General features: G+C 42.2%; 1 protein-coding gene across 1 annotated transcript in view; it reads left to right on the forward strand.

Moving 5' to 3' along the window:
• The window catches only part of GMDS (GDP-mannose 4,6-dehydratase), a 353,620-nt gene extending 342,805 nt beyond the window's left edge, over positions 1-10,815 (forward strand). The window contains exons 10-11 of the mRNA XM_010000967.1: positions 10,198-10,266; positions 10,753-10,815. Coding sequence (XP_009999269.1) covers positions 10,198-10,266; positions 10,753-10,815 — 132 coding nt within the window. The remainder of the gene's footprint in view (positions 1-10,197; positions 10,267-10,752) is intronic.
• Positions 10,816-12,185: the final 1,370 nt, after the last annotated feature.

Below are 12,185 nucleotides of genomic sequence, written 5' to 3' on the forward strand. Positions count from 1 at the left end.
CCCAACTGGAAATGGCAGTATGCACATCTAGTACAGATAGTCAAAAGGTTCAGAGGTTCTGCAGTGAAGATAAACAGGTTATCTTTGAATAATAGAATAGTTTGGATTGGAAGACACCTTAAAAATTGTCTAGTTCCACCCCTCCTGCCATGGGCAGGGACACCTAGAACAGGTTGCTCAAAGCCCCATCCAACCTGGCCTTGAATACTTAGGCTTAACAGGTCAGTTTTGGGATTTCATAAAATGGACTTAAAAGACAAGAAGAAAGGAAGCAAATTGACCTTTCTGTCAGATTTATGCTCCTGAACCTCAGGCTGTGACTTGCAGAGCACCCTTTCAAAAGCTGTGAGATGCTGTGGCAATTCTCAGCCCATATTCCTAACACATTTGCAAAGCAGCATGAAGCAAGGGGGTGGGGTGCACAGTGCCTGCTTTTGCATCAACAGCATAATTTTCATCTGTAATGGAAATATGCAGCTGGCTACCTTGTCTGGACTCACCAGTGACCAGTGTTTTATCTTAGCAGTCATAGCTGAACACATATGCAGAAAAGAAATACGTTTGTTTATGGGCAGGAAAAGTATGAGCCCTGTCATGGATAAATCGTGAGTTTGAAACATGAAATGTGACCTGCTTTGTTGTATGCTAGTACCTGCAAAGGGTTATTCTTTGTAGTGTCCTACTTGGACCCAAGCGCTAAAGCTTTCATCAAAGTAAATCTGATTATTTTGCACATGGTTTTCCTGAAAGGATGTTATGATTTTCTAGATGTTTGGTGGCTGGTGATAAATTAGGCTTTTATGATGTCATGTGAAAGGCCCCTGCTTGGACTTCCTTCTCTATCGAGCACAGTAGAGAATACATTTGGGACATACTCAGAATCAGAAATTATCCTACCTTGTTTTATTTTAACCTTTTTGTGGACCATTACTTGCTTTGTAACTAGAGTTGTTTGGGCAGGAATAGCTTCACTTTTGCAGACAGGAGCCCCATGGTATCTATCCTGAGTTCCCTCCATATACTCTATTTAAAATGGACTTCTTGTTTTCCTCAAGTAACAAAGCCTCCACTCAACAAGCTCCCTTTAAACCTTTCACAGTTAAAATTCTTCCTGTATATTGTGTCTTGAAAAGGGTTTTCAAGTCAGATGGGAGTTTTAGTGAGAAATGGGAATGCTGCAGTGAGGGGCTGGAGAGAAGGTCATGTGTCCCAAATTAGGTCACGTTTATGACTGTGTAAAGGGAGACTGCTTCTAAAAAAATAGCCAGCAGTAAAAGGCAGAATGTAACTGCTTTGCCCAGAGAAAGTGGCAGGTCCTCTCTTCAATCCCTTCCCCCCCACACCCTCCAAAACTGCAAGGAGGGACTATTTTACAACTGTTTTTCAAACAATGAGAAATACATAACCATCCTCCATGCTAACTCTTTGGTACTAGTTAATCCAGACTGGGAAGGAAAACAGGAAGAGAGAAGCATCCCTTTGCTGTCTTTTCCACTTCCCCCCCAACCTCCTCACCCCCCTTGTCTTAATGCAAGCTTCAGGTTTACAGAGGTTCATATATCAATATAACAGGTAAGGAAGGGAGTGTCATCTTTCCTGCCCAGCCCAAGCCACAGCCAAGCCCTCAGAGTAGTGAGGCGATCACTGAATGCAGGGTAAAGACAGCAATTGCTGATTACAGGTAGAATTTTCCAAGGACATGCTCTTTAGGTGAAAAAAATATTTTACATAAATTAAGTTTTTAATTAAGACAAAAATAAGAGCACACCTTTCAATATTTTTTTTTCAAATATTATAATATTGATGCTAACATAACAAATGCCTTGATTTTTTCAGAGATGTGAATATTCATAGGGGTAGTAAAATCATGAAAAACAATGCATCCTGTACAAGATAAATAATTCATCCTATGGAGCAGTAATATCCCACTAATCATATGTCCGCATTCATTAAAGTGCTGCTTAATGCCCTAAAGGTGGATAGATAAACATCTATAGGTAGAATAAAAGCTCATTGTCCTAATGTTTATTGTTTTGTTGGTTATCATTTGGTATTTGACTAGCAATGATACCCAAGTCTATTAACATTTCCAATAATAAATGAAGTATTTTTTAGTGGAAGAAGAAACTGAGTAGCCTTGCAGCATGGTTTTCTGGGGTTATCAGTTTTCCTATACATCTTAACATGTCAGTCAGTGAAGACAGCTAACCCTAGGGGCCATATTCTGTTTCCAGCAAGAAAATGCAGCCGTTACTACACGGTAAACCCCTCTGAAATCAGCTTCACAGACTGATTTCCTGACGTTTGTAAAAAATTTGAAGGGGAGGGAGCAATGAGGAAAATAATCAGAGTTGATTAAAAAAATTGTGAGAATCGCATTTAATAATTGTAAAAGGTACCATATCCTTGCTTAAATAATGCATGCTGTGTGTGGCAACTAAACCACTTATGACAAAGACATGGGTATCATACGCTGCCCCACAAGCAAGTGTTGTGAGGCCTCAGGGAAGCAAGAGACAAACACAGTTAATAGTGAACAAAAGCAGAACTTGGAGGTACCAGTGAAAAGTGAAGGATACTGTTCTTTTCCTGTGCAGCAGCTGATCTCCATTCCATATGAAAGAGATTCATCCCTCACACAATTTTTAGAGATGTGAAGGTGACACACAGGCATTCTCTTTACTACCTGGCCAAGGAGACTTGAAAAAATGTGCTTTTGTACAACCTCCCCAAAACCTCTGCTGAGAAGACAAAATGTGGAAATATCCTGCAAAATCCAGGTTACTCAGACACCTTTCTACACACAGGTTAGCCTGCAACATGTGAGGAGTGGCTCACACATCATTTCCTATCAGCAGCTAGGCTACAGGGTGATGACAGCCAATGGGAGTGGTGCCACCTTTAACCAGCGTTTACAAAGAAGAGTTGGAAAAGCTTCGTTTGGTTCATAAAAGCATATAGCATTTAAGTATTGCTTTGCATTTTAGCAAACAAACTAAAGATTTTTAGCTGTGATGTGTGTGTTTGGATGACTGGGTGTGCCATATCTGAAAGAGTTTATTGTGTCCAGCGCTAATAGCGGAACTATGATCATTTATGGGCTATACATTGTCAAGTGCAGTGGGTCTGATCTTCTTGCTCCATAAGTCCCTTGCTTCTTCAGCAGAGACATTCCTCTAGAATAGAAACAATCCAAGCTGGGCAACACCTTCCATGTCTTCCCACAAGTGCAGAGCTAGGCCTTGGGGGAAACCGAGAGGGAGGGAAGTACCCAGTGCAGGAATTCTGTTTGCAGTAGCAGGGCTTTCCCTGCTGCAAGGGAAACACCCTTCAGCCTGCCTCATGCCTGGAATCCTGAAAAGCACCTGTGGCTCAACTAACAGCAGGATGCCCTGGCACAGAGCTATGTCAATTCCCATGCAGGATGGCTCCTGATGAGCGAGCTCAGCTCTGGATCCAAAGCAAGTGAAATTCAGGGATATTGGGTTGTAATTTGGGAGGAATTTTATCTGGCCCAAGGGACGGCACTGGCCAAGACGTCTTCTCAGGCTTCACTTGGCAGTGAACAGATCTGAGTAATGCCCAGCCCTGTGAGGGGCTCCTCTGCCTGCAGCTCCGCTGGCACTTGCAGCCTGGCATGAGGTCTGCACATGCTCTTCTCCCAGGGACACCAGAGCTGCAGCCTGCCCTCTATTAACCGGGGCACCGCCTCCATCCAAGCGATTAGGGCCTGGCAAGGAGGCTCCCCAGGCACCCGGGGCCAGCTCCCCCTGCTTCACCATTTTATCTGCTGTGCCGGTGGGGCTGCCAGAGCCGGCGCTGAATGAGCCCATTTCCCCGGAGCAGAGCATTGTTCCCGGCCTCTGGCCGCCGCGTGGCCCCGCTGATGGACAATGCCTCCCGTCCCCGACTTCCTGAGCAGACCAGACAGCTTGCTGTTTTCTTCACGTATCTTATCACCGCCTGTCATTGAAAGAGAGGTCTGGCTTTGGCATCAGTTGGGGCTGATAGGCAGCGGTGAAGTGGAAAAGGCACAGGGGAGGGATGGGAAGAGGAGGAGGAGGGAAAGGAGCGCCATTACTGTTATTATCGACCTGATGTTTATTGCTGCTCCGAGTTCGTTTGCCTTAACCCTTTGGAAGCTGGTCAAATTAAAGATTATCCAAACAATAAGATAAAGCCACTGTTTTAACACTCCAAGCTCCTGGTGGAAAAGCAAAGGCTGTGCTCAGGTTTTATTGACTTGTGTTGACACCTTACTTGCTGGAGGACAGCACAGTCCTGAGCTAAGAGCTTACCCTAAAGATGCCCAGCACTTGCAGCCTACCAAGGTCCATCAGACATGCAGAATCAGCCCTTTCCTCAAGTCTTTCTTCCCTCTCCCCTTTCCCCTTGACACAGTTTTAGTAAAAATTGAGCTTTCTGAATAGGGAGGGGACTTGCACAGGAAAACTTGCTATGGGAAAAAAAACATTATGCCTCTTATTTTAAGGGGCATTTTGTTATACATGAATTTCAGCCAATTGGTTGCTTTTGCCTTTTGCCTTTTCCTGTGGTTCTTTGCAAACAATACTGTCTTTCTGCAAAAGACTGCTGACCCAAGAGTCTAAAGCAGTCTGTTCATGCTGCATTAAAACAAATTTAGATCAGGAACCAAATTCACTGGCATTCTTCTATTCCCTTGGTACCTTAACTGCTCCACAACTTTGCTTTTCTAAGAACAGTGGAAAGAAAAAACGAAAACTGGACGACACATTACTGCTCCTCATTCCTGAAGATGTGCTCCTTGTTAGGCTTGGGCTTTGCTCATTGACATGTTTTATCTTCAGTCTCCTCATATCTACTGTGGAGATAGCTCTGGCTTTATAATTATACTGTTTTTTCCCTGTTACTATAGATATTGTAACAAACACTACCCTTTGCAAAGAAATCAAGCCAGTGCTCTCTGGCTCATGGATCTCCAGAAGCATTTACAGAGCAGCATACAGAAAACACAGTGCTTATTACTGTGACTCCTTCTGGGGTTGGATCTGAGCTTCACTGAACAGCATGTTGAATTTTGCACCAGCAACATGTGTGTTTACAGGCTCCATGGCTCTGATTTGGCAGGATCTTACTACTTTTCTTAACCAAGTGGACAGGGAGTAGCTCAGATGAAGTCAAAGATTTTGCACTCCAATGTGGTGTCTGGGTTAAGACAGGACATCCCAGAGCCTGGTGGCAAGTGCAGAAGGACACTAGGGAATGGAGAATAAGGGTGATGGTAGAAGAATTGCCTAGTAAGCAATGCATGCAATCTGACTATGTGCAGCAAACACTTTAACATGGCTGTTTCCTGAGCAATGAGCTGCAGCAGATACCCATTTACACTGTGTGGCTGATGTTACTGCTGAGGAGCACTGCACAAGCCCTCATTAAAAATTGCTGTGAAGAATGCTTCAAAAACTGCACAAAAGACTATTTCCTAAGATAAGCTTTTATATATACATTACTGAGTACAACGGTGAAAAACCAAAACTGTAAGCTAATGTTGTCTGATTAAGTAGCAATGTTTAATTTTTCAATTTATTTTTTTTTTTAATGGGATGAGCTAAAGCTGAAAGACAACAGTTTTAAGAAGGAAATGAGGAAAATAAAACACAAGCAGGGTTTGCAGGAAGCTTTGGCCCCTAGACTCTAAAAATCCTTCCTGACAAAACTTCTTGAGCAAAGAAGCACAAGACAACAAGCAAGCCAGAGCCTCCACCAGGCTGGGTCTGTGCTCTTTACTTATGGGAGCTCTGATGCAACAAATCATCTTCCAAGCAGTCGTGCTGATTGTGAACGTAACGTTGGCTGCTCTTCAGATGCAGTAAAACTGTTGTGTGCTTAGATCAAGTATGTTTATTTTTAGAGGTAAAGCCTTGTCTCTGCTGTAGCCAGCAGAGCTGGGCACGATTCCATCACAGGTGTTTTACTGAGGACTTGATCTCAGTTTTATTCTGGTGTAAGAGAAAGCAAAAGCTGGCGCTCCGCACTGGCTTCATTGAAGGCACATTTTCAAGGGAATCAGCTGAGCTGTAATAATAAAGGAAGCCTTGGCCTTCTTTCAGGCCATGCTATCTCCTTTTTCTCACAGTGTCTCAAGGCTTTACATTTTCAGTTGAAGTTAATTGAATGAGACAGTGATACATTGCACAGTGAAACCAGATCAATCACTGTGCGAGTCAAAATAGGAGTCGTGATGACACTCAGAACAAGAGCTTGGGAAATGTGATATTTACATTAAAATATTTTACATTTTTGTCTCGTGGTCTTAAAAATAAATTTTAAAATGTCACATTGTATAACATTTCTCTCTGTTTATCTGTATGCATTTGCATGTGTGCATTTGAACAATAAAACCAGATCAGATTTAGTAATAATGGGGTATTTTCTACACAGTTACACAGCCTCATTTACAAAAGAGTTAAAACAGAACAGCTCACATAGGCTAAACCCATTCTTTTCTCTGAGAGACAGTCTTATGACAGCAAGGTGCATATGAAAGTGAAGTGCTATAGGAGAGTTTACTCTCATATGAAGTGGCAACAGAGAATTTGACTGTTGTCTTTTCCATCTTCCTGCCCCTTAAATATTTACCTGGCTGCTGTTTCCAACTCTTAGCTTGCAGGTAGAACTTGTCATTTCCATTCACTTATGTTTACTGTATTTGCATGGAGAATAAGGTCTTGCTCCTCCTCAAATGAGTAAGTAAAATCAAAGACTTGGTTTTATGTATAGTGCAAAAAAAAAACAAAGAAAAAAAAAAAAAGCCACCCACAACAGAAAGCCCTAATCAGTGTTTTCAGGTTTGCAAAGTCCCAATGCAGTATCTAAATCCTCAAGGTTTTCACAGAGTCAAATGCCTTTGTTTTTCTGTCAGTATGTAAAGTACAATCCCACAGAAAAAGTTATCCTGCAGGAACAGAAAACATGAACTGATGTAATTTCATCAGGTGCCTTTCCATCAGGATCCTGGGCAGTTCACATTCAGCAGCAGCTGTTTTTCAAGAACACTCTCCTACCCAAACCTCAGAAAAAAAAAAAATTAAAAAAAATCAAGTTTTCTTTAATGAAACCTCACTTCTTCTTTTTTTGCTTTCGGATCTAGTAGTACCTTCAGAAAGTGGAGCCATGAAGCCTTGACACTGAAAAATCAATATACTTTTAATGATCATCATGCCAGAAGTTTTTTGCTTGTGGTTTTTTGTGTTTGTTTGGTTTGGGGTTGTTTGTTTTGTGTTGTGTTTTTTTTTCTTTTTGGAAGCCTTACAGATGCATCTCTGGTTTCAGTGAAAGGCTTGAATAATATAAACAAGCAGCCATTCTGTTCCATGAGGAGCTTTTTAAAATATTCTTATTTCATTGTCATTACCTTATTGTTTTCATATTATGAGCTACTTGTAGAAAAATACAGGAAATATGACTGCAATACAATCCTTTAATCAGGGATAGCTTTGTTCCAGTCATCATTTCCATTCAGTGTTGAAACTTTTACTGTGAAGAATACAATCAAACCTTGAATTTAGATGTAATAGGGTGTTAATACTATGATTTAATGTGATCTCTGTACCTACTAACTTCCGTAAGAGAACCTTTCTAAAAGTCCTTAGGAGATGTTTTGCCCATGATGCTATTTTCAAGTAAATCCTGCTACAAAGTAGCATTTCTCAAAAGTACACAAACTTCTTCAGGAGAGCCATTTAAAATGATTTAACCTAAGTCAGCTGGGGAATTTGTATTATCATATATATTAAATCTTCTTCTCTTTTTTTTTTTCTCTCTCTCACTGATTATGCCATAATACCTCTGCTGTAGCATTGTTAAAGCGTGGGAGCTTTTAAAGGAAAAATAATTTTCTTTTTATACTTACATTTATTTAATACAGTAGTTATCTGTGTAATTTCTGTAAAATTCAGCACTGCAAGTAACTTCACTTTTACTGATTTGCAACCTTCCCCCAATCTCGTTTTGGCCTATTCAGCAGCTGAGAGTTTATGTTTTTGAATGAAGAGCTGGAATTAGGTAAAGTATTTTTTAGATAAACTGCTTTAACAAAAAGTATTTGTCAAAGCAAGTTAAAAGACTGCTCCCAAGCTGCTCAAAAGCAGAATGCAGCTACATACAGCAGGCAATGGCAATTCATTCTGTTCTTCCCAGTCCATTTTTTTCAAAAATCAGAGGCCTGTATCCTAGATAGGCTCAGTTTCAAAGGATGTTTTCAATACAAGGATTGTGTAAATAAAATTATTACTTACATAGCATTTATAAAAATGAAACTCCAAAGTTTTATGATATTACTTTTATGACATAAAACTAGGTGATATTAAGACACTTAACTTCTAGCTAATGGCTTGAATTAAGACTGAATAAAAGGCAATTGTTTTTATACTGAAATTATTATTTTAAGAAGGATTTCCTGGTTTCCAGGCACATATATACACACATATATAATGTACATTAAACCAAACTCCAGATAAAAGGCATACCTCCATGAGCACATTAGGGTCTGATCCAAATTTTATCAAAGCTAGTGGGAGTCTTTCCCATTTCAAACCAGATTTTGCAATCCATATTCACACGACCCTCCAGGGGATCCCTCAAGCTGATGTGGTTTTGCATAAGTTGGCCTCAAATGTCTGCTGCAGTTTCTAAAAACCCATTATAGGGCTGCAGTAGGAAATAATTTAGTCTAATTTAAGGAAATCGTGGCATTTTTTATTTTCATAGAATTTTATTCTCGTCCATCTGTTTACTCTTTTCTGAAGGCAGGCTGAAATGTTTTTTAGCCTGAAGACTGAACTAGTAAAAAAACTGCCTGGAATAGTCTCAGCAGACATGTTTGTTCCACATGCCTTTCTTTGGTGCAGTATTTCCTTTGGTGGATTTCCTTTGCTCCTGGAAGAGAGCTGTCTAGCTTTCTTAACTGGAGCACAGTTATGAAGAAGAAATTCCTACGTTTTACTGTACAGGATGAAGGTGATTTTGGAAGTTAACATGACCTGAACCACACATGCACGAAAGATAGCATCTGAAAAACGTAGTGTGTGGCAGTACAGTTAAAAAACTCCAGCCAGAAAATGCTCATTAGCTCCACCGCTGGCCAAAGAGTAGAAGACGGAGAAGAAAGGCTGGTCCGCGCGTTTTTCAGGAAAGCCTGCTGTGTTACCACCATAAAGTCAAATGCCAGAGCAGAATTCGGCCTTAGCCTTCTTGTTCTGTAATGAAGTTGGGCTCATTTGGTTTCCTTTAAACTTGGACAGAAATAATTTTGGCTTTTACTGCTACAGAGAAGAAACTTGTGAGGAGAGATGATATATTTTATTAAATCAGCACATGCAGTTGGAAAAAGCTAACTATTTAAACACAGTATTTGAACTTCAAATGAAGATTCTGTGTGTTGCCTATTTTTTCATTCAATTAGAAATGCAGTCAAATTAGGTTTTCTTCTTTGTCTAATTTTGTTGTGTTATTTTTTATGACTAGTCATGGGATTGTTTTGGTGTGGTAGTGCTTTTAAGAGTACTTGAACCGTGAGTCGAATATGACCAAAGTCTTGGTTTCTGTAATGGTTTTGAGATAATTTCTTTCCATTGATGAGATATTTAGACTTTTTTTTTTTTTTTTTCCATGTAGGATGCTCAAAATATTCTGAAAACAAAGATGTAGGCGTTCAAAAGCTGAGTGTTTACTACTCTTGTGTGTGGTTACCCATATTCATAACAGTCTTTCAGCATCATCTGTCTGTGATCACATTTTTATTTGAAAAATAATAGTTGTCATGTTTGTTCTGTGATTTACATTATTTAAACAAAGGGGGAGAAAAGAATTTGAAATAGCTCATTCAATAGCATGACTAAGAAATATGACAACTTCTTATAAAATGTTCACCATTATACGGCTGTAAGGCTGGAGTTCAGACCCCGCGCGCACACAAAAACAAATAATAACTCTTTCAGTCTGAAACAGCCTGGTGAAAGGATGCTGCCTCCTGGTGATTTATAGGCATATGAGCTTCCACTAAAATTGCATCTTAAAGGGAAATATTTTGTCCTCAGAGGAGTCCAACGTTGGCTCCAGCTGCTCTCAGCTAGTGGGGAAGCACAAGCAATGGGGTAACCTTCAAAGTGGGAACAGTGGATGCTTCTCACATCACCTCTATCTTCTTTCCTGCAGGATTTTCTGCAAGGGGACTCCACCAAAGCCAGACAAAAGCTGAACTGGAAGCCAAGAGTCACGTTTGATGTGAGTGGCAGTTCCGGCATGTTTTGTACCTGCTGGGGTTTTGTGTCTTCTAAACACACTCCACAGGGAGGGGAAGGGATCTTTGCATGGAGTGGCTTGGGCACACCAAGAAATCTCATTTTCAGTGCCTTCCCTATGCACTGCTTCTTGCTTTGAAGACAGCAGCCACCATGGTGGTATGTGGCACCCCTGTTGGCTCTGCCAACCTGCCCTGCAAAGGGCCTGGCAGGTTACAACATTTTGGAAAAGACCTGTGTGGAGACGCCAGCAGGGAGACACAGGCTGTGACTTCAACAAGCCAGTTTCAAGAGTGTCTCACCACTCCCATAACAGAGCTGGGGCCAGGTCTGGACCGCTGTGGGAAGTGCCCAGCAAAGCCCCATCCCCTCCTTGTCCTGTTTTGGGGCCCGGGAGTGTTGTCGTGACTGACAGTGCCTAATCGTCCCCTGCACTGGGGCTCTCACCTACCTCTCTCCCTCCTCGCAGGAGCTGGTGAGGGAGATGGTGGATGCCGACGTGGAGCTCATGAGGAACAACCCCAATGCCTAAGCCACTTCTGGGCCCAGTGGGTGTCGCAGGACCTGTACTGGGGATGCACCCCACAGCCAGCATTGCCATGAGTCACTGGGGCCAGGGTTGGTGGGCATCCCTCCCCATGATGGTTTTATTGCTGGCCTGCCTGTGTGCAAAAGCCCAGTTTTATCCCACCCTCCACACCCTCCCAGTGCCTCTCTTCCCACACATTATCCCAGGGTCAGCCCTGCCTGGACTAACTCTGGTTCCTGCCATTAACTGGGAGGGGTCACAAACACACCCCTCCTGATACTATACCTGAATTATCGATCAGCCAGCAAGCCCTCTGAATTCCTTTTTTATAATTAAAACTCACCTTTCTATTACCTAGGACCTCCAGCACATTTTTAGTACTTTCTCCTAGTTGAAAAGAAAAACCGAGTGTCCCTTGTTCTCCCAACTCCCCTTTTCTCCAAGCACCAGCAGCAAACCTCTGGCGCTAACATGGGCTCACCACTCCTCCTGCCCTTGCTCCACAGCTTCCCCTCTTCCGCCTTTCCTGAACACTCCTTGTTTTTCTTTCCTGCAGCCTTACCTCCACCCCAGCGGCCCATTTCCACCACTTGAACTTTGTAAACGTTTAGATAACTCGATGTAACTTGCAGTGAAATTGCCTATTGCCAATGCCGAATTAATTCCTAATTGCTGGAATTGCTTTCAAACCAGTCAGAGGGGGCTTGTAAACCTTTTCCAGATCTTCATTTCAGAGTGTGTGTGCATCACAGACAGCCTTTTTGTCCAGCACCTTCCCGATCCAGGGATTATGGGTGCTTTGATTTTTGTCCCCCCACCCCGAATCAACCCATTCCCTTTCCATCCTCTCCCTGCTTACTATAATTAGACCTTGGACAAGAGCTTGAACCATCTCAAAACATGACTTCATAAATAAAAACAAAATAAATTGTAAAAAGCTTTGGAAAAAGAAAAAAAAAAGAACGTTCAAGGTGAGTAAATATTTTTGTGCTTTCGTGCCAAGCTACCCGGGTTGTCCAGAGGTTGTCAAGCCCGAACACTTCCCGTTGGTTTAGAATCTTCTACCCACCGATTACTCCCATCACTCTTAGCTTTATGTCTCGAAACGAGCAAAGGGCAAGACACGCAGGGGAGAGAGACACGGGAGGGAGATGCACCTTCTCCCACTGCACCGCTTATTTTTTTATTTTGTGTTAGGAGGGGGGACACGTCTCTTAAAAGGGGAGCAATGGGGCGGTGGGGCTGAGCTGGGGGCTGGGGGCCGTGGCTCCGGCTGCCCTCAGGAGCAGTTTGATGATGGAAGAAGTGGTGCGGAGGGACGGGAAGGGGACTCGGGACCAGCCTGCGAAGAGCGGGCTGCCGGAGAGAGAGGG

Source organism: Chaetura pelagica, unplaced genomic scaffold (assembly GCF_000747805.2).
Source record: "Chaetura pelagica isolate M959 unplaced genomic scaffold, ChaPel_1.0 scaffold104, whole genome shotgun sequence".
Lineage (NCBI taxonomy): Eukaryota > Metazoa > Chordata > Aves > Apodiformes > Apodidae > Chaetura > Chaetura pelagica.